Source organism: Misgurnus anguillicaudatus, chromosome 16, assembly GCF_027580225.2.
Source record: "Misgurnus anguillicaudatus chromosome 16, ASM2758022v2, whole genome shotgun sequence".
Taxonomy (NCBI): Eukaryota; Metazoa; Chordata; class Actinopteri; order Cypriniformes; family Cobitidae; genus Misgurnus; species Misgurnus anguillicaudatus.
This window is the reverse complement of record NC_073352.2, coordinates 13,149,023-13,173,029: the sequence shown is the minus strand read 5'-3', so window position 1 is coordinate 13,173,029 and position 24,007 is coordinate 13,149,023. Positions and strand designations below refer to the sequence as shown.

At 37.2% G+C, this 24,007-nt stretch overlaps 1 protein-coding gene across 4 annotated transcripts in view; it reads left to right on the top strand.

Moving 5' to 3' along the window:
- Positions 1-23,268, top strand: part of htr4 (5-hydroxytryptamine receptor 4) — a 224,540-nt gene extending 201,272 nt beyond the window's left edge. For all 4 annotated transcript variants that reach the window (XM_055177705.2, XM_055177704.2, XM_055177703.2 and 1 more), the window contains one exon: positions 18,807-23,268. In XM_055177705.2, the coding sequence (XP_055033680.1) occupies positions 18,807-18,894 (88 nt within the window). In that variant the 3' untranslated portion in view covers positions 18,895-23,268. The remainder of the gene's footprint in view (positions 1-18,806) is intronic.
- Positions 23,269-24,007: the final 739 nt, after the last annotated feature.

The window sequence follows — 24,007 nt, the reverse complement described above, 5'->3', positions numbered from 1 at the left end:
TGGGTCTCATTGGACAATGAAGTTGCTAAGTTATCTTCACCACAGGTAATTCAGCATATTCGTTTACATATACAGTTTATGTTGTAAACTTGAAGTTTTATAGTTCCTTGGCTAACTATAGCATGGGTATGCGTAACACTTGTTAGTGTAAACATGCATGTGGTTTAATGTTTTGGAACAGCCACACGCCGTCTCTCCGCCCATTTATGTAATCTGAGGTAACTGTTACTGAGATAAATGTTTTTCATCTTTTCTGACCTCTAACACAAACACACGGTGTACAGCGCTATTTTTAGCCTTTCATTGATAAAAGCGTCTGATCTGCGCGTCTTTCGTTTCATTTTACAAGCGTGTGAAAGTTGAGCGATCTTATTTCACCAATATCAGAGAAAGCTCTTACATATACACGGACATGTAACGTTTACTTAAAACATAAGCATTGGACTCTGACATATTAGTTCGCGTCCATTTAAACCCGTCATTACTCTAGCTCATGATTAAATGACAGAGGGACTCGTCCACAGACCATCTCCTCAGTAATCTGAAGAGAAGCGGTCGAAAATGGACAAAAAGAGACGGATTTAAACACCAAGTGTAAACGTAATGTGTCTCTCTCGTCCACTTGTGATCTGATCGACGAAAACACATCTTACACATCTTAATACCAACAGCCCCTGTGATAATTTCCTTGCGTGGATGAAAAAGGAGTGTCTAAGCTACGTTTATGGTTGCTTTTTGTATGTGATTTTAAGCGGATATATACAATCAGACTTTTTCCACGTTAAACATAAAATTGTGTGCTTTGATGGATCACACGCAAATGACATTGCAAATTGTTCATTTTTTTCATTGCTTTTGCTTTGTAGCTACTGGAAGCCATGTTAACCTTGGCATGACACGGCCGGGCCACCGTACGAGTTAAAACGCGTTCCGAATGGGGGGGGGGGGGGGCTAGAAAGTAATATTCAGTTGGTTGTCATATAGACTTTCACCGCTTGATGGGAGTAGATCCTACACAGTGGAGCTTTAAGAACATCTAAGTGCACTTATTTGTGCTATTTTGAGACACCATGCATATGAACTAAAGAACACTTTTAACATACTATCTCTGTATAATAAATGTATTTAGTTAACACTTTCATACAAAGATGGCTTCAAGTTTACTACAAGTGGTAACTAAATATATATTTTAAAAACATTTTAGCATGTTTTAGTTCATATTGTGTCAAAATAGCACAGATAAGTACACTTAAGTTCTTAAAGGTGCCGTAGACCATTGGTTCCCAAACTTTTTCAGCGTGCGGCCCCCCTTGTGTACGGTGCATTCCTTCACGGCCCCCCCAAAGAAAATTTGTGACAAAAAACTGTTCTAAAACTCAACATTTTAATAAAAAAACCATTAAATTATACAAAAAAGTAGTGCTTTTGATTAGTAGCCTTATTTTTTTTAGGTTTAATTACACAGAATTCATGATAAATTAATGTATTTCATAAAATGTCATAAAACTGCGGCCCCCCTGGCACCATCTCGTGGCCCCTCTTTGAAAACCACTGCCGTAGACTATAAAACTGTATTTACTAAGGCATAGATGAATAATAAGAGTCCTGTACATGGTAATAACATATTGTGAGCCTCAAACACGATTGTTTCCTCCTTCTTATGTAAACCTTGTGTAAAACACAGCTGGAAAACAGACCAATCTCAACGTAACACCGACTGTGGCATTACAGTCGTGATGTACCCCCAACATAAAATTACACATTAAATTAATTACGATGTTGTTACAATACTAAAAACATTGTTGTGACTGCTGAGTTAGGGCTATATACATTTAGGCTGAAGTTCTACTATTAATGAAACAGTTACGTTTTGCAGGTCCATATTGAAACAAAACTTACCACTCAGAAACTCCATTTACAATCTCCAAACAATTGATTATTCCTCAAATTCTGTATCTTCATCTAATACAGGATCAAACATAAGGTCTGTTTACACACACAGAGAGCTACTTAAAAGAGCTGCTCTAAGAAACAGCCAATCAGAGCAGAGATCAACATTATTATTCATGACCCTTTCAAATAAGGTAATAATAGATTATTTCAGTCTGAAGGCAAATCCTGGGGTTGTAAATGGACACGTTTCTAAAACTATTATTAATTTCCTAGGGAAGAGAGGAGACATACACATTCAACATTTTAAACATTTAAGTTCATTCTTATGTGGCAGAAAAAATGATTTGGCACCTGTTCTTTGCCTCATGTGAGCCTGTGGCACCTTACTTGATTTTTTGTCTGGACCCTTGTCATGTCAAAGATTGAAATCAATGTGAAATCAATGATTGAAATAATGAGATTTATTTCAGCCTGGATTTTACAGACAGGGTCACTTATATATCAAATCGTGTGTCTTGTTGAGGAGAGCTGTTATTTTTAGGGACCTGGGGCCGGATTCACAAAACATTCTTAAGAAGAAAAATCTTCTTAACAGCCATTTTAATCTTAAATTCAAGCTTAAGAAAAAGGTTAAGAATATTTTGTATTCTCAAACAAGCTTCTTAAGAAAGTTCTTATTTGTTTTCCTTAAGTATGTTCTTAAGAAAAAACTTAAGGAGAATTCCAATTCTCGAAAAAATAAATTCTCTTAAATAACATCTTAAAGTTAGGATAACCTTGCAGTAGTCTTAAATCTCAAAATGTAAGATGTTTTATAAGTTAATTTGATTGTTTTAAATGTGACATGTTGTATTGTGAAGTCTGAAATGGCGATTTAATCAGTTTACTTCACATAGATTAGTTTAAAGAGGAATTTCACACTCATATAATGAAGTTTAATGGCTTACTTAGAAATATGTCATGAAACACAAATAAGTATTATTGAGCGCTCCGAAACCGCGGGCACGCTTCACCCTACGTGCCCACTGCGTCTCCCGCGCCTTTACGCGTCAAGAGACGGACACGGAGGATGAAGCGTCCCCGCGGTTTCGGAGTGCTCAATAATACTTATTTGAGTGAAGCACACACGCCCAGAGCGCTCGACCCGCATGACGAACCGATTGGGACATTATGGAATGATATTACTCACCGCCTAAATAATAGCTGGCCTCTGTTACAACAGGGAATAACATCCTCTATAGTCTTAATGCATCACTATTGTATCGCATTAATGATCGCAAGGTAACGTTGGATAAGTGTATTGTTACCTCATTAGCAGGGTATCATAATTCATTTCAAACTTGTCATTTTATTCTTAAGACACAAATTTAAGATATTCTTAAGAAAAAAATTGAGAACTTCTTAAGAAATTTTCAAGAATTGCACTTAGTAACATTCTTTCGAACTTCTTAAAATTTATCTTAAGAACTTTCTTATTTTTTGTCTTAAGAATGTTTTCGTGAATCCGGCCCCAGATATTTGGGAATGGGTATTGTTTTACTTGTGCTATAACTAACCACCTTGGACACTCTACAACCATACAGCATCCTTTACCAACCACACTAAACACCTTAGCAACCTTAGGCTATGTTTACATTAGAGCATTTGCGTTTTAAAACGGCATTTTAAAATGAAAACGATCCTTGTTTATACTGGCATTTTTAAAAGAATCTTCATCCACACTATACACCACCATAAACGCATGAAACATGACCAATCACGTAACTGGGCATGCGCATATAAGTGTAAAATAACTTATTACTCTAATAATAGCTTACCTTTGCACGTTTACGCAGCCTAGGGGTGTGCGATATTGACAAAAAGTCATACATGGGTCCGTTGCTGGCAACTATAACAGACACTATTTTTGAACCTATAAAAATGTGTTTGGGAAAGTCTTATACTGTTCTACTTCCCCCCTACAACATATTAATATGATTAATAGGTTAATTTTTATTTTATAACTAAACAGAAAGGTCTTTATGATTTAAAAAGAAATCATTCAAGTGAACAGTACTAAACAGTAGCGAACTTGAAGCAAAAATAAATGTCAGCAAATGCAAACTTTAATCAAACATAGTGAAGAGGTAGATTGTCACTTCGTAGGTGTGAGCAAAAATGTGCCGTTTTTGGGTGTGTCCTTTTAAATGCAAATGAGCTGATAAAATGCAAACAATGATCGTCATTATGGTGGTTTGTTGAAATTAAAACTCAATTGTGCTGTCAATTATTTTCTCTCTCTCTCTCTTTCTCTCTCTCTCTCTCTCTCTCTCTCTCTCTCTCTCTCTCTCTCTCTCTCTCTGCTGTGGTTGGATAATGTTACTGGGTTTTTATTTTTCACATTTTCATGGTTGATAGAAGCACTGGGGGCCCAGTTATAGCAATTAAACATGAAAAAAGTCAAATATTCATGCAGGCACCCTTATTTCTTTAGAAATAAGTACAGCAACCAACAATAGCTGAACAATACTGTACGTGAAAGTTTGATTTCTCTAATTAGAGTTGTTAATTCTCTCTAATTAGACTTCATTATTGACTGAACATTTACAGAAGCACTCTAAAGCACAGGGAAGTTTTTCATTTTATGATTTGATTAACTTGACCTGTAACGCTGTTATCATCCTACCCACATGTTGGGCTTCTGGCATGCAGAGACATTCATGAGCAGTCCACTTATCTTAATGAGGAGGAGCACAAGGGGGCAGCTTGAAGAAAGAATACCGCCATGGGCAACTTGTGCCAGTATCTGCCACTGCTGATATGGAAGCAAATAGTTTTATTAATTTACCAGATGATTCATAACACCTTCACTTAGATCAGACCATTAAAAGGCAATGTACTGTAAGTATTATGATTGAGGTTCGGTCTGGACGGATCTTGTTTGCATTAAACAGACTCACGGTTTCCTCCTAATGAGCTCAGGTTCGCTGGATCCAGAATGTTGTTAAGGCTGCAGTGATCATGGACACATTTCAGTAAATTATTATCCACCAGTAATTGGAGTTTCACTTTGTTTACATCTAGTAAGGATGCCTCATCACCTCAGTTCCCATGTTTCAGAAGATCAAAAGATACAGTAAATTGAATAGATGGCTTTAAGACTAGAAGTCACAGCGTCTATTATTATTATTATTTTGCACGTGAATGATTTTGCATGTGCCAGTGAAACTTGCTTTGCTAAACATTTACAAATTTACCAGAAAGGCGCAGCACACTGACATAAAGGGGGAATGGACGTCAATATTGTAATGTAAACGGGTGTGTGCAGTCTGCAGCCCCACATGCATCAGCCAGACAGAAAGAAACCTGCCGGTGGCCTCGCAACCAATTTGACCCGCTGCAACATTTATTTTCATTTGTAATCTGACGACGATACCAAGGTAATCGTTACATTGTGCATTCAAAATTAATTGACAGGTCTGGCTCAATGAAAATAAACAGCCACACAATGTCACAAGTGCTCTTGGCAAACAGAGGAGGGGTTGGAAAAGGACTTGATGCACACGTATATAGTTCCCGTCTTCTCACATCTGTTTGGCAAAAACACATTCATTTTAAATTGCCTGAGGCCTCTTATATTATACCCGAGGCACACATAAAACGTTTAGACCTGAAGTCGTCTCAGATCGGACCTCCAGTTTTCGGATCTAAGTGGACCCGTGAAGACCTCCGATCCATTGAGCCATGTGTTGAGTTGCTTTCAATGTAATCTCTTTATATTGATTAATATATATTTATATTGATATACAATGATTAAAAAAATCATGTCATTGCGATTGTTTGACCTCATCGCGATGATTTCAGATCACCGCAATGATTGCACATCTCTCTAAAAAACACAAGGGGGAGTTGCAACGCCTGTATAAACGAGACAGTATCAGATTACTTTTAAATGTGTGTATTAATATTTACTGCCAGGTAAACCTTGCAAAAGATTTAATTTAAATAATCACAACAATATGTGAAAATAATTTTCATTTCGCCTGAAAAGTCCGCTCCCCTTCTCCCTCTCATAATGGGAGAGGGAGGGTGTTACTGCGCCGAGTCGAAGTACTCCCATAAGTGCTATTACGCCATACAATATAGTTCCTCTTTTAAATCCGCTTAGAAAAGCGCTACGTTTTATTTTGTACCACCAAACTTGCTCGTATAACTACTCGTCTTGAATAGGGGGAACGTTGATGTGTTTGGTCACTTCTAACTTTATCTCTGTTTGATACCATTGAATGAATGGGGCTAAGCTAAATGCTATCGAAGCGTCGCAGCGCGCTCCAGCGCTTACGTGCACGCACACAGATGATAGAGGGATGTATCAACAATTCTTAGTTAAGGTAATAACATAGTTTAATATTGAAAATGAGTAGACTATTCCTTTAAATGTCAAAGCAATAAAATAGACAATTAATCCGCATAACCGTCACAATTTATTGAATAATGAACCATCAGCCAAATTTCATAATCGTGACAGCCCTACTTAGAACCTAAAGAGTTCATATTAGTACATAAAAAAACATAGTGGTACCACAAATGTTTGTACCTAAATGGTACATATAAGGACATTTTTAAAGGGATAGCTTGGGTCTTTTTATGCAAATTTTTTTCACATTGAACTGTGAAAACGAATACACATACTGTTCATACTGACATTCAGGAGTCAACGATATTTGATGGTTTCTTGTAAAATGATTGGATTTGCTGGATAAATACATACACACTGGAAAGTGAACAAAAATTATTTATTTATTTTTTAACGTTTGATTTATTTCACAGAGAGTGTATTTTGGCAGTGTTGTTATTACACTTGAGAAAATGATCTCACTCGACTCGGTGCATTTGCGTGTGTAAACAGCTGGATTATAATGTGTATTTTGGAGATCTTAGGCGTTGTAGATTGATAGAGTCCTGATAACCTTTACTGCCTCTGCTGGGAATCCTCCAACGTACATGAGTCATCCGTATCTAATTTTGATGTGGCATTTTGGACTTGACCCTTCGTCCAGGACTTTTAGCGGATTTATTGCACAGCCAAATTACAGCCAAGACTCACGGGAAGAGGAAGAACTCGTGTGGTGCAGATAGCAGCGCCATTTCCAGAGCTATAAGCATCTTGGTTGTCATAGCTCTTTGAATGGTACTGCCATATGCATTGAACTATCAGCATCACGCTTCGACTGTCTCTTCTGAAGGCTGTGTAAGTGATGTCATGTTAACTCTTTAATTTGTTTCTTTCCTGCTTGTTTGTTGCTTGTCTGTTGTTTATTAGATATTCTTTTTTTAGGATATACAAATGTAAATCACTCTGGAGGTCTTGTGCAAAGGGTTAGTGGGTTTAAATTGGCCTTATTCAGAATGCTCTAGCAAGCACTTAAAAACATCCTTTTAATTAACCCCTTAAACTCCACGGACGCGCCGGCGCATCCAAAACTGCATCATCACATTTATTTACAAAATTGTACAAAAAGTAGTAGAGGACAAAGTTTTCTGTAAAATAAGACAGTTTTTATCAATTTATACTTCAAAGTATGTTGGGTAGGGGACTTTTAAATTCAGGCATGCCCAATTTTGCAAAAATGCTAATATACTGCAGAGCATAAGAGGCTAAAAAACGTAGCTTCTGCATATAGCAACAACCTGTCAATGTCACGCAATAGCATACACTCTCAGAAATAAAGGTACAAAAGTTGTCACTGGGGCAGCACCCCCCCAAAAAGGTACACCTCTGTACCCAAAGAGTACATATTAGTACTTAGAACTGCCAAAATGTACCTTTAAAGGTACATATTTGTAGCTAAATGGTACATATTAGGACCTTTTTTAAAGGGTACTGCCCCAGTGACAGCTTCGTACCTTTATTTTTGACAGTGTAGCATAGTGGCATTCCAGCGTAATTAACTTATAGCAACCACAAATATCCTGTTAGGTTAAAATGATTGTTTAAAGGAATAGTTCACCCAAAAATTTAATGAAAAACCCGTATACAGTAATTTTCTTTGTTCTGATGAACACGAAGGCATATATTTTGAGAAATGTTTGTAACCAAACCGTTCGTGGACCCCATTGACTTCCATAGCAGGAAAAAAATAATACTATTAAAGTAAATGGGGTACACGAACATTTCTCCAAATATCTTCCTTTGTGTTCATCAGAACAAAGAAATGTATACAGGTTTGTAACAACATGAGAGTGAGTAAATGATGACAGAGTTTTCATTTTTAGGTAAACTATCCCTTTAATAGGATAGTTCTGTCATTTTGATTGCTGGAGTCAGATCTCTTTGGATGCATTTCAGTACCAATGCACAATTACAGAATACCCACTGGCATTAAAGGTATTGTCAACAACATTTTGGCAGACAATGCTTTGGATCATCCTGATAAAAAGACATGCAATTAAATTAACTTCTTTCCATAAGATAGTGTCAGGTTTTGCTTACATTGTGAAGACTAACCAACAGTTGCCACAGGGAAACCAGCTTTATAAGCATACTAAATAATGTTTTAATAAAAGTCAAGCAAAACAAGTAAAGAATGTTGTTTGAGGATTGTTTAGGCACTGGGTTAAGGGGATAAAAATAGCATTAGCTCAGTATAAAAGCAACAAAAGTTGTAAAAAAAGAAGTCAATAGAAAGAATAACAAACCTCCATGTGTGTGTTCTCAGATCAGTTGTGTCCAAATGCATACAAATAAGTTTTTAAGAGCAATAGATCAATGTGGTTATTGTTAGGATCCCACATGGAAAAAAGTCCCTGCAGTTTTAAAGAAAAGTGACCTTTTTGTAAATGATCTCAACTGAGGGCATTAACTCAAAATGGGATGAAACCTGATAGGCAGAGGAAAGTTTCTTTGGCTAAGTGCTGTTTCTATATCAGGAAATTATATGTATAAAAAAAAAATTCAGAGCACTGGCTCTGTTATTAGCTCTTACTGGTTATGTAACAGCAGTCGTTGCATGAGAATAATGGGACACTTAGAAGAGTTCAGCCATGCCCAGCATTCCTCGCTTTCATTGATCTGTGCATTATCTCAACAGAGTGACTGTAAGACAAACTTTTAAGTTTGTTGATTGTTTGTTTTCTAAGTGGCATTATTCTCCATTATCTTTGGCCTGCTGACTCACATTCAAACGATTGATTTCTCGTACCTTTTAACTTTGTGACTGAACACTTTAGAATAAAATTTATTCAAATGTGTAAGCTTTCACCTTTGTATGGTTTATAATATTTTGAACATAAGTCTGTTTATACAACTTTAGCTGTGGTCAGCAGTACAGTGAGTCATTGCTTATCACACAAACATCTGCCCTGCTGTGCCATAAAGACACAACCAAGTCCTAACCATCTTATGACTTGTGATCAATAACACATCCTCACAATAACACAGTGACCACAAACATGTTAAGGAAGTTTTTCCTACATTCATTCTCTCCAGAGAGATTGCAAGGAGTTATTTAATCAAAAGATATAAACAATTTACCTAAGCTAGTTAGCTCTGATAAGACAATTTCAAGCAGAAAGTATTTAAAGATACAAGTCTGTGGACAATCTATTGCCAGTATTCTGTAAAAAATGGTCCCTAGCGGTCACTGGGCGGTACCCTTTCAAGGAGTAAAAAACCTTTGCACCTATAGAGTTAAAATTAGTACCTCAAAGGAGCATATTGGTACCAAATGTATACATATATGTATAACTTAATGATAAATATTAGGGCATTTTTAAAGGGTACTGCCCCGTCTGACTAGGGTGACCACTTGTCCCTCTTTACGTTGTACTATATAGCAATTTTTCCCTTCGTCCCGCCTCATGCAAATTGAGCATCTATCTCGCTTTTTCATTCGACCCTTCCTAAATAAAAATGTATACACAGATACGGCCATAGGCGTATTGTTAACTTATGTCCAATAGTTCAGAGGAGAGCAATAAGAGCGGTAGTCGATAGGCTGAGTCGTACGTCAATCAAACTGTTGACTGGTGCACGAACGCCTCCTCAACATTGTCAACAATTTGCTAACACAATAAGCATGGCAATACATGCTAATGTACTGTACTTAATAATATATACTTATACTAATACTAATATATAATAAAGACACTCAAGTTGGATACAGTAAAGTTTGCGTCTAATAATGCCATCATAATCACCTTATGCAAATTAGGCGATAACAAATTAAAATGCGCTAATGTCATTACATTTGACAAAGCACTGCAGGTGAATAGGATAAACAAAATAACTAAGGCATATCACCACAGATCCTTCCCCGTTAATGACTTTCCCCCTGAAATTTAAATATGAAGATTAGTATGTTTTGGTTAATTTAGACTAAATCTACATATGCAAACAGATGAAGGGTAGTACGTAATTATGAGAAGTGCTTTTTGTCACAGACAAAAGATAAGAAATAATCACCATGGTTTAAACGTAACAAGGGAGAGTAGTAAGCTGCTTCGTAAGCTGAAATCTTTTTGTATTATTCTATTAAAATGATGAAGTCCAGTTACAAGCATGACACTAAAACGGGTTATGATAATGGATACTTTGTACATGTGAGAGCCCATACTTCTTTACTTAAACTTAAGTAAAAAGTGTAGTGAGTACTTTAACTTTTATCAGAGTATTGGCCCACCTTCATCATTTTATGCAAAAGCATTTTTTTCTGTGGGGCATGGTGGTAGTGCCTTAATCTTTTGGTCGGTGGGTTTAAAAAATGTTTCTTGGTAAATTAGATATATATCTTAAGTTTAAAGTTATTACGTCTGTCCCACATTGTCCCACTTTTCCATGCTACTTGTCTTCAACTGTCCAATTTTGGTGAGCTTGTGCAAATTGTAGCCTCTTTTTCCTAATTGTAGTGGAGATGAGTGGTACCCTGTGGGGTCTTCTGCTGTTGTAGCACCATCCGCCTCAAGGTTGTGCGTGTTGTGGCTTCACAAATGCTTTGCTGCATATCTCGGTTGTAACGAGTGGTTATTTCAGTCAAAGTTGCTCTTCTATCAGCTTGAATCAGTCGGCCCATTCTCCTCTGACCTCTAGCATCAACAAGGCATTTTCGTTCACATGACTGCCGCATACTGGATGTTTTTCCCTTTTCACACCATTATTTGTAAACCCTAGAAATGGTTGTGCGTGAAAATCCCAGTAACTGAGCAGATTGTGAAATACTCAGACCGGCCCGTCTGGCACCAGCAACCATGCTACGCTCAAAATTGCTTAAATCATCTTTCTTTCCCATTCTGACATTCAGTTTGGAGTTCAGTAGATTGTCTTGACCAGGACCACACCCCAAAATGCATTGAAGCAACCGCCATGTGATTGGATGATTAGATAATTGCATTAATGAGAAATTTAACAGGTGTTATTAATAATCCGTTAGGTGAGTGTATGCTCCGCCCTCCTACGTTCTTCCGCTTAATTTTCATTTCGCTTCAGAAGAACGTCTGGGACTGCTGTGTAGAGTTTCGTTTTCTCTGGCAAAAATCTGCAGGTCCAATCAGCGAACAGCGGGGAGTGGCTAAGAACGCAGACGTTGAGGTCGTGCGCCAGACTGAGTGACATATGTCACGACCAAACGTTAGCGATTGGTTATGGCAGATTCAGAGTGACTCTGGGCAGATCCAATAGTTTTAAACTTCAACAGAGGACCCTCCTTAATGGAAGTAACGCTTTACAATGGAGCGTGGCCAGATTCTCTGTACAAATGAAATTAATGTACGAGAGTCTGGTTGCACCAGGCTAATAGAAATGGGGCGTGTCGTTATGATTGCCGTGGTTGAATTGGGCACGCAAGCGTTTGGGTGGAAGTTTGAAACTACAGCTCCGCCTCTGGCTCCACGGACAATTCCTTCTGCGCGTGCCCTGGCTCCAAACTGACGTTTTTACATAACATGGCGACGACCATGGTCGGACATTTTTGGCCTCAATTCATTACAATGGAAGGAGGGGAGGTCGCGTCGTCCATCTTTTTTTACAGTCTATGTTCTGGGTAATTCAAAGGTGAGAAATTGAAATGTGGGAAAATGATTTGAATATTTTTTATTCCATTGCCCATCTTTATTCTGCCACTGTTGTTATGTGAACTTTTTGGATTAGGTTCTTAAGGTTGGGAAGAATCTAATTTAAAGGTTTATCTGATTAGATCAGAGATCTTGTGCTCTGGCTTCAGTTTGAGACAGATGTGCTAGTGGGTTCAATGGGGTTCACTTGCAGTTTTTTGCAAACAAAGCCTTTTTCCAGCCAGTGTCAGTGTGTGGCCTAAACAGAAATATAAGAAGATTAAAGAGTTTTACTGCAGTACATAATAGCCTCTGCTTCAGTAGTTAATATACTACCAAATGTCAAGGCAGCAATGATATTGAATTACTTCCAATTTAGCTTTAGCTTAAAGGGAAATAACAAGCCATGCATTTCCAAAGATTGCTTTCCTGAAACTATATTTATAGCACTAGGAGTCTTAAAATGCATGTTGATTACCTTTAAAAATAAATGGATAATAAACTTTCTTATTCAATTATAATTGTCCTTTAAAATCTCAGAATGCACAAGTGTAATGTAAAGGGATTATTTTGTTGCTTTTATGAATGATTGTGTTAAGAAATTGAGTTTTTAGAAAATGGTAATTTTATGAAGCTCTCGTCTCTATGGCTGGCTTTTCCACCTTGACTGATTGGTATAGAAAAACATAAAGTGAGCGGGTCATGTAAAAATTTTCTTCTCTAAAGGTCTTTTTTCTTCTAATTGCTTTGCAAAGATTGAGGTGGAAGAAGAAACACAGAGCTGTTAACTATAATCATAGTTCCAGGAACTCACACATACTCATTTTTATCATACAAACCTCTCATTGCAACATCTAAAGAATGACTGTACTTATGTATGTTCTGTGGTGTATAAAAGGAAAATAATATTGCGTATCAAATAAAAATGATTACTCTTTCATAGATAACACTGTCAGAAAAAATGATCCCAGGATTAAAAGAATAAGATTTGTTATTTTTTCAACTGTGATTTTTCTAAGAATCAAAAGGAGAAAATATATAAATGGATGCGTTAAGTTTGCAAAACGCGTAATTCTGTATAATTAATTGAATATTAATCATTGAAATTTCTTTCAAAGCAAGCATTCATGTTCATGAATTATGAATGCTAGGAAAAGGTTGTCAACTGAGACAGTAATAGGTAAACACCAGCTGCTTTCTCATAGTCACTGGCTTACAGGGATATTTCCCCACTGATCAGAGAATAGTCCAACAATTCCCAAATGGGACGGGGGTGTAAAGACATGCTGGTTGTAAAGTCATTAAAGAGCTCTTAATTACATTATGCTCAATAGTTATGTGCGTGGTGGTATGGAACCAGAGATCAAATCTGTGATATTTGCTCATTTCCAAGTAATTAGAAATATTCAACCATTTGTACTATTTCATTAGCACACTGAGTTGGCGTTTTATTAATACGTTTCTGGGAACATTTATTCTTGCCGAGTGAATAATTCTGAGATGAACTTATGGCTCAGTATTTGAATGTGAAGCATGACAAATTGGTCTGTTGGTAATTTTTACTTCTAGTTTTCCCACCCTACACTTCAAAAAAGTAAAAGTTGGATCAACTTAAAGGAACAGTATGTAAGAAATGTATATCAATTAATCATAAAATGGCCCTGATATGTCACTAGACATTAAGAAATCATTTTCATTTCAAATATTTATATCACTGACAACAGCTGTCCAGCCAGGATATTATCATTTAAAAAGTGGAGTTGCAGCCCTCGACTGATGTTTATGTTGTCATGTTGTGTATTGGCCACCAGTTGTGTGATTGCAGTACCAGTTTTGGCCACAATCCTACATACTGTTCCTTTAAAAATCCAAAATTCCTCCGAGACCTTCAATGTGTTGTTCTTCTCTTTTCTGTCTGTTTGTCTTTCTCTGTCATTGCTACTGCCACCAAATCTGTCTTATTTCTTTTAGAAAACAATCAGGTCATGATCCTGTTCAGCTGTAAATCAGTCACACAGTAATGAAACCATGTGTGTGCGTGTATTTGAGGTACCTCACACTGTTCTGAGAAGACAAACACACACATTTATGTATCCCAGCAGATGAAATGATTCAATGTGGATTGACACCACCATGTGGCTAACAGGTCTAGACGTTTGACGTTCACCATAATGTCTGGTTTACATTGCAGCATACTCTAGCCAAAAGACAGCCACAGGTCTGTCTAGCTGTGCAAAGCAACCAATCATAGTTTGTTTTGTTGTCGCATTTAAGGTAGTATATCTTAAAATATGACATAGAAAAGCAGAATATACGGTTTTGCTCAAAGGGGTCTCTCATTTACTTGCTATTAAGTGTTTCAAATACGAGTGCTATTTAAATATTTATTTATTACGTTGCCAAATCCATTGATTCATTCTGCATTGAAAAAGTTTATTGTAGCAGCATCAGTCAAATTAAACTGATTTGAGGTCTGCAATATATTATGTTAGAGAGACACACTCTCAGAAAAAAGCTCCATGAAGGTACAAAAGTTGTCACTGGGATGGTACCTTGTTAAAAAGTACACTTTTGTCACCTCTAATGGTGCTTTTCCATTGCATAGTACCCAACGGTTTGGTTTGGGTCGTGTCAGCTTACTTTTGGGGGCTTTTCCATTGGGTGCTGTATGTAGTACCCGATACTTTTTTTAGTACCACCTTGGTCGGGGTTCCAAGCTACCCGACCTGATAGCAAACGTGACGCGAAAACACTGTAAATCACTGATTGGTCTGAGAGAATCGTCACTAGCGTCATCGCTATAATGTAAAAGATTAGCTTTACCTTCGTGCTAGCTTGCGCTGTCTCGAGCAAACATGTTGTCATCTGTGCTTTGCTGTAAGTTTCCAAACTCCCTTTTAGCGATGAAAAACTTTCACAGGTTGAGAATCAGGAACACCTTAACAGTTTTTTTCCAGAATTGCAGTTTGTGGCGGCACATTCGCGACGCGCACGTCCACATATTAAATGCAACTTAAATGAGGCTCAGCCGAGGGCGTCGACCGACGCCACGGGTGTTTGTACAGAAACTGTACAGGTAGTAAACGCGATGTGCAAACATCTATTTGTAGCGGACTGAGAATTAAATGAATGTATGGGAATTTACAACGACGCTCTCACTTATATGATGTCACAGCAGTGGCCAGCGCAAATATAACGACACGCCTATAATCCCTTCAACTCCGAAGTGTTACTAAACTCGATGGAAAAGCTAACCAAGTGAGGTGAGCTGACCCGGTCTGACCCAAACCAAACCGTGGGGTACTATGCAATGGAAAGGCGCCATAGGTACATGCTGGTACCTTAGGAGGTACATACTAGTACCTCAAAGTTACATATCTGTACTCAAATGCTACATATTAGGACTTTTTAAAAAGATACAACTTTTTTCTGAAAGTGGTTGTAAATATGTGCCCCTGTCTGTGAAATAGGATAACGTTTTTACTTTAATGATAAGATTAAGAGCATCAAAGTTTGACTGTTCTTTACATTATGCAGTATGATTTATGTAAAATCACATAAAATGACTTTAGTTGGTTTTTTTTTACAGACTTTGACGCGTATATAAGCTCTATAGGCTTTCATTATACTGTAGGTGGAGGATGCCATAAAAGTACAGGTGAGAAGTCTTTCTCATGCATTATCTGAGAACTGTCAGAGATAGGAGTGGTTAATCGGTGATGAGTAAGAGCTTGGATGCATCAGTCCTGGTGAGATGAAACTCATTTTGCGGTGCTCGGTCTGACCCCATTTGAACTGGAATATGTCTGAATAGATAAGTTAGTAAAAGATCGTCTACTGACTTTTCTTGTAAATTGAGACTGGAATTGCAGATGGTATCGGATAGTAAAGAAAGTTATCTTGACCAGCCTTTGCTGGTTAATCCTAAGAAGGAAGAGATTTTCTTAGATTGCCTTCTCTCTCGCATGTCACCGACTACATCACAGCGAGGTCTGTTTATCAGATAGGAATGCTTGATAAACAGGGTTTAGTGCTCCAATTAAATAAGCCTTTCACCACCTGCGTGAGACATGTGTTTCAAAAGGAAGAATAATTTGACTTTCAACTCAGCATACAGTATGATACATTATGGAGATTTATTTTAGTCTGTGCAATGATAGAGTATTGCGATTCTGACCGTTTTAATTGAGCGGATCTTTTTCATCAGCAGGCACATTTTTCTGGGTTTTTGTGCCAACATTTGCCTGCATGCATACACTCAAGATTTTAGCCATGGAAAATCCAGAATTAGTCTCAGACATTTGAAAATGTAATTTGTTATAGCTCATAAGACTCAGTTATACTTCATTTAAGAATCAACTTCTCAGATTCACCTAACATTTACTTGGACAATAAGAAATACTGTAAACACGAATTAGATTATTTGAAATATATTTAACCCTTATGTGTTGCTGAGGCCATTTTTCCCCTTTTTTCTCTTAATTTGGCCACAACTTTCTCTGTGTTTCAGCAAATGGAATGTTTTTGGTGACAAATCTTATATTGACACATATTTTGAGAAAATGCTTTGAAATTTAAAAAAAATTCAACAATATACCGTGGGCAAATTTACTACCCTTTTGGGTTGTTCGTGTACAAAAAGCCACCAAATTAAACGGTTGTAAAAATTTATGAAATGTTTTTTTTTCTGAATTTTTATTGCATAAATCTGTTAATCAATCTTAGTACTGATCAAAACTACCAAATGTTTACAAAAATTTCCATGATTTGAACTCTTTAATTGCCAAGTTCATAAGTGATGTCACTGATTTGGGGAAAAAAACACACAAAATTACAGATTTTTATACAAAAGTGATTGTTGTCTAGATTTTTTTTTTAAACTTTTTTCACAGTCTTGGGCTGGTCAAAGATTAGTAAAAACATTGGCTTTGATACATTTTGGGGCGGTTTTAGACTAGTCCTAGACTTAAACACTTTTAAGAGCTCTCCAAACTGAAAACAACTTGCACTTACATATCCTAAAATACATCAGTGCCCTTTGTTTTACCCCAAAATGCACACAGGTAATGTTTTTAGTAAGGCATGTTTGTCAAAACTAGTTATATTTCCTAATTAAACTAAGGCCTAGTCCTGGATTAAGCTAATCCTGGTCCAGGAAACAGCCCCTTTTAGTTTTTGTGCAGCATCAGATTTAATTTTTAATTCTTTGTGGATTTTTTTGCCCCATTGAATTCCATTATATTTTTTGATTGAAGGTTTTTCCTTTTGCTAAGAGGTAAAATTTGTTATTTTTACTGTTGACCATATTATTCTCTGTGTAGTGTAGGATAATATCATAAAATTCGAGACTTTTTAAGCACACGTGCTAAACTGTTTACTTTAAATACTTATATCTTCTGTATGCGGATGTTGATTCATACCAAAATGCTTTTTTTGCATAGTTGTGTTTAACACATGAAAACGTCTCGGGTTACGTATGTAACTGTTGTTCCCTGAGAAGGGAACGAGGCGCTGCGTCTCCCTTGCCATACTTCCTGTGTCTTTGGCAATATTTCACCCTGTCTTTGTTATTAAGCCTCACCATTGGTTAAATTTGATATACACATTCAGACGCACTTACCCCTGGAGGCGTCCCCAAAGTGTCACCGCAGTGACGCAGCGCGAGTTCCCTCGAAAGAGAACTGTAACAATGTAACCTTGCTCTCACTTGAAATGTGTCTCCACATTTAGTCCTTGAATTTGCGTGTCTCTGGAAAGATGTCCTCTTTCGATGAGCTCTCATCTAATCCTGCCATCTAATGACTAGACTGCATGTACCAGCATGATCATCAGGACATTATTACTGAAGTGTACTTAGTATTGTATGTTTGCATTAGATGACATTAATTTGGCAGATATCCCATGCTGTGCATGAGTTATATGTGGATGTTTCTGTGCACAGTGCAGTTAGATATCTGCAATGTGGCAGCAATTTTTGGTTCTGCTTCATTGAAAAGCTGTTGCACATTTCCTTTGTAAACCCCGGAACAACTTCTAAGAGGTTTTTCTTTTGTGTTTTTCTTTTTCCCAGGTAGATTTCATGCCCAATTTCTCCTCAGGAACTGCCTTCAGTTTGTTTATGTACATTTGTAATGATTTTTTTGTCCCAGAAAAAGGGGGGTTTATGACTGTAGTGGCTACAGTGTGTGCAGCAGTGTGCAACAGCAGAGCAATATGTAACAAAAGAAATACATTACTTTTCTACAAATAAAAAAATATATACACACAAATATTTTTTTCCCCAATATGTTAAAGGAATAGTCTACTCATTTTCAATATTAAAATATGTTATTACCTTAACTAAGAATTGTTGATACATCCCTCTATCATCTGTGTGCGTGCACGTAAGCGCTGGAGCGCGCTGCGACGCTTCGATAGCATTTAGCTTAGCCCCATTCATTCAATGCTACCATTTAGAGATATAGTTAGAAGTGACCAAACACATCAACGTTGTTCCTATTTAAGACGAGTAGTTATACGAGCAAGTTTGGTGGTACAAAATAAAACGTAGCGCTTTTCTAAGCGGATTTAAAAGAGGAACTATATTGTATGGCGTAATAGCACTTATGGGAGTACTTTGACTCAGCGCAGTAACACCCTCCCTCTCCCATTATGAGAGTGAGAAGGGGAGCGGACTTTTCAGGCGAGTCGAAGTACTCCCAAAAGTGCTATTACGCCATAAAATATAGTTCCTCTTTTAAATCCGCTTTTGTTTTTTTGGAGAAAGACAGGTTGTTCTTAAAATCTTTTAGATCGCCCAATCCTATTCAAATCAATTATGGAGGTGATTATGATATTATCAGGTGCCTACAGTGTAATTTACTAAAAAAAAATTTTTTTCTTTTCAGGTATTCAGTTCTTCACAATGGAAACCACAGTGAACAGGAGAAACTAACAGTACAGATTGACACAGAATCCCAGGAATCATGTTTCTGACAAAGGTCATCCTATAATGAGGACCATCACTGGAAGGTGCCATTTCTTACCGCCCTGCCTGCGGCTCAGACCCAACCAGAGAATTTCAGGACTCAAATACTGGGAGTCGGACTGAACTATTTGCTCAAAGAGCTGGTGAACAATGAAGGAAAGAATAGTGATGCCAAAGGTATTTTGGTCTATATTTTGAGGTATTTCCATTTGTAGTGGAATGCTGGTAAAGTTTGCCCAATACTTTTTGGTTCACCTGGGAATACTATTTCCAAACCAAAAAAAAAAAAAAACACATCTTACAAGCTTTATATGGAGAGGCTGCCTTTAGATCTGGAGTGGCGACAACACTTCTGAAGTAACTGCAGAAACGTCTAAACAGCTCAGATGACACTTTGTTCAAAAGTTTTTTCCTTTTAATAAAAGAGAGTTAAGACTTATAAACATTCACATCACAGTATTAAAAGCTGGGCGCACAGCTAAGGGAATTATCCGCTTAAGTTTTTCTTTTAAGCAATGAACCTGTGATGATTTTAAAGTGTTAAAGTGAATGACGGACCTTTAACAATGAAAGCGAATTGATGAATGTGAGATGAAAGGATACCATTTCTGTTCAGATTCCAGCGTCTATGTAATGTGAAGAATGAAAGTCTATCCTTGGATAGGATCTATTCCAAAGGTACGGCACAAAATATATTTTTTTCTCGTTTGCAGACTCGATATACTTTACGTTCTGTAAAACATCTGAAGTGCTTTGAGCAATGAGATGCTCAACAAGTTCTTAGCTAAATCACACACAATTAAAGCACAGATGTGCTCATCTAAACACATGTGAGCGATCTTTGATCAGCGATGCCTTTCGCGTGCATCACTAAATCCGTTCATTTCCATAGTGATTTACATTCCAAGGGTCTTCTCTGACATAAACAACTCAGTATTTTATAGCTGCATGATGTCTGGTGACTGTATGTGTTACTGAGATGGCATACGAAATGACATATTCAGTAACAGCAACCAAATTTCTAAGCTGCTGTCCCAAATTGCTTTGAACGAAGATGACCACAGGTTCTTGAGTGGCTGAACGTGGATAAGACAATGTAGCTGTTCTTATGGTGCGTTCACACCTGACGCGAATGAAGCGTTAAGCGTGAGTGATTTACATGTTACGTCAATGCAAAGACCCGATAGACGTCCAGCGGTGTAATTTGCGTGTATTCGCTCAAATTGAACATTTTGGACGTTTGACGCGCATAACGTGTGATTTACGTGAATCGCGCAAGTTAAAAAAATCGAATCTTTGGCAGATATTCGCGTTGCATTAACCAATCAGGAGCTTTCTCTAGTAGTGACGTGATTAGTAATGCTTCTATTAAAGCAACAATATGTAGTTTTTTACCTTTAAATAATGTCTCTAAAATTATTTCAGTGATAGAACAACTTTTAACTGGACAAATTGTACTGTTGCTGCAACCTGAGCAACCTCCTAGCTGCTACAAGCACACTCTGAAAGTGGCGGTGGAGGGTAGGAAACACAGCCCCGCCCTTCCCCCTGCCTGCAGAAGAGTGTCTGATATCAGGCACTGTTGCGCTTTTCAACCACATGGGGGAGCTGTAAATCATTTTTACATGGAAACTACATAGTGTTGCTTTAATGTAAAGCTGCTTTGAAACAGTTACCAATTGTGAATAGCGTTATATAAAAAAATATAGGAGGAGGAAATACGAAATAACAATGGAGGACAAAAATTATTGTCACTGTATGTGGACACCCTGAGCTGTGCGACACATCTTTGTACTTTTATAGAAACAGGAATTAAAAGGATCTTGCTTGGAAGAAAGTAAGTGAGGAGGTAGGACAATCTGGTAAGTTGTTAAAAATGCTCTTTACTCAATTTAAGCTATATAGACAAGCTAGCTAAAGCCGGCAAATTGAGCGTATTCTGAATTTTATGCGCAAATGACGCAGATGTCACTCATAAATGAAGCAAGTTAACTAAAAATGTTCAAGCGCCCGACTACGAGTGAATAGTGTGATTTATTCGCTTCATTCGCGTCTGGTGTGAACGCACAGCTACAAACATTTTGAAAGAAATTATTCACGCAAACCTGTGACAAATTGGAGTATAGTCTGTTTTTTTACATGTATACAAACGTACGCACACAGTCTACAAATGCGCATACGCGGCCTACGCTTACAATGTACATGGGGTCTCAAAAATCTGGCGGTGCACGTACAATACACGCACACTCTTTTGAACAGTATGTGCGCACTCTTCTCACTCTTCACGAAATTTGCGTTACGCACTGTACGCAGACCCTCGCGTATACATAAAAGCGGGACTATACTTCTAGCTTTAACGGTAAAATATAGGGGAAATATACAGCTGCTAATGAACATATGTGTCATGATAAAACTAATTTCAGGGACATAATTTGAGTATGGTCCATTATTTTAAACGTAGACGAGGGTCCGCGTACAGTGCATGCGCCACAATTTTCGTCATTAGAAGATGCGTATATTTCAAAACTGCGTATGTAGTATGTAGCCCAGGAGATGATTCACATTTTGTCGCAATGCACATGCGTAAAAACGCCTGCGTACACGAACGCGTCACGAACACGATACTTTGCTAAGCTGTGCATTCGATTGTGTGCATATAAAAACACGTAAAAATACAGATTATAATTTGGGCTTACAACTCGTAAAGTAGTGCCATGGTTCCTTACAAAGCCCTGCCACAGCAGAACCAACCAAGAACAATTTACACCCCTGAAATCCAGCACTTATCAGTCTGTTCAACCTTTAACTGTGCCTCTGCCTAAAAATGAATACTAATTGTTGCTTGAATTGATCAAATAAATGTAAAGATTTTTAAATAATGAAGTTTTATGTGCCAGTCAGTTTCATGCGAGGAACAGTCGGTTTATTTGCAATTTTGCAGGGACAGCTGCACATCTTTGACCGAAATGTCAACATAAGAAAATATAAATATCAAAATGTACAGTCCTCGTATTCTTCATTGTTTCGAAACGGTGACCTCTCCTGCAAATAAAGCACTTGTAGCACTTTTTCTAACATAACAATTGTTGTATCCACAAGTCATTCAGTATTCTGGTCACGATGAATGAATTTAATTTCGTGATCAGTTTTCGTTAATGTAATCATTCGCTGAAGTGACGCGCATGTAGTGACGTGATAAAGGAACACATTAGGATCCTATGATCCTATGGTATATGTTATCATCAGACCTTTATTGCAAAGCCTGCTACATTACCCGGTACGAGGGAATGCCCACTTTAAAATTTCTGTATGTTTGTATCAACGGATATTTAATTTCTAAAAAAAATAGAGCTTAGTTTTTGAAGTCTATTTTGATTTTATTGTACATAGGAATATATTTTTATGCAAAAAATGACGTGTTCCTTTAAATGCATAGTCAGATGTGTTTCTTCTTCCAGTTTGGTAAATCAGCGGTGGCCATGAACTCAACAGTGTCATTCAAAGCAATGTCAGTCGAGCTGTGTACCAGGCTACTTGTATTTTTTTTTTACAATTGAACATGTACATGGTCGTGCCTTCACATCCATCATACAGATGTACAGAGCATTGTGATCTATACAGTGAAACTGTGCAAGTTAACACAAATACATGATGGTAGTGCTTTTACTATAAAGGACTCTGAAGAGTATTTCCCCGGTAAACCAGTCTGATAAGTTATATAAGTTAACCTTTCAATGTAGCATCCTTTGATCCTTGAAGTTCATTGTTGTTTTTAAAAGTAAGCCATTTTTGTTGGTTACAACAGAAAAAGCTTGCACATTGGATGTCATTGTGTTGTTCAAAATAGGGATGGAGATCGGTAAGGATTGAGGCTAAAAGAAAACCGGTGACTGAGCAAAAAGTAAAAAGCAGATCTCCCTTAAGTCACAAAATTCTGTTATAAGCACAGGTGGATGTAGAAATGTAAACATTTTGGGTACCTAAAACACTCCTACATGAGTTATTTTATCTAAAAGAGCTATAAAATATCATCCAAACATTAATGCCCAGCTACTGGACCTTCAGGGTTATCGATAATATCCGATTTTCATGTCAAATTGATTCCTACATTGCTTCGCCATGCGTACTTCTAACAGTTAACCTCACATATGAACCGTAATTGAACACCTCAGAGCCCTGAAGGCAGAAGTTTAAAGCATGAATGTGTTGTAAATCTCCCAACAAGTTGTAAAACTTTTGTAAACTCAGTATTTATTATGGTGGATTTAAGATTGATATTTTCATGTAAGGCTTCTCTTTCAGGGAGCTATGTGTATTACTTTTTCTGTTGCTATGTGACAGCTCTAAAAATGACAATTAAAGAATATATGATGTTATTAACTTTCGTGTGTGGCGTGTTTTGTCGAAATACAGTACATATATATACCTGTGAGCATGCAACAATAAACATATAATTCTCATACGAGGTCCTAGCACAATGATTTCCAAAATTTTTGTACATGCATTTTTCATCTTCATCATCTTAAACATTTGTCCAGTGCGAATTAAAAATGTCCAGTATATATATATATTTGCCTATAATATATGTCATATTTCCGGCACATGCTTGAGGTATTCAGCCAATCACAATGCACTGGATAGCTGGCCAATCGGAGCACACCACACTTTTCAGAATGATAAGCTTTGTAGAAAAGGGTTGCGTTTCAGAAAGAATAATGTACAGTATGTGAAAAATTATGTTTTTTTCCTTAAACCATGTGAACATTCACTGTAAAAAATAAAAAGTTGACTTAACTTCAATTTTCAAGGCAACTTGCTGCACAGCTTTTTTGAGTTTACTCAACTCTTGGATGATGTAGTTCATCTAACTCAATTTACTGAATTTTGGAAATTCTAAAATCTTTGTTCAGGTTAAAGAACATTTTGAAGTTGGATTTTTTACAGTGTTGCATGAAACTACCAAGTTCCTAAGGTGACATTGGAGTAAAAAAAAAATCTAAAGTTTAGTTTCATGTGCTCACGTGAAACTTTCACGTGCAGAATTATTTTTGAGTTTAGTTTCGCATGCTCACGTGAAACTTTTACGTGCGCACATGAAACTATCGCGTGAAAGCGAAAGTT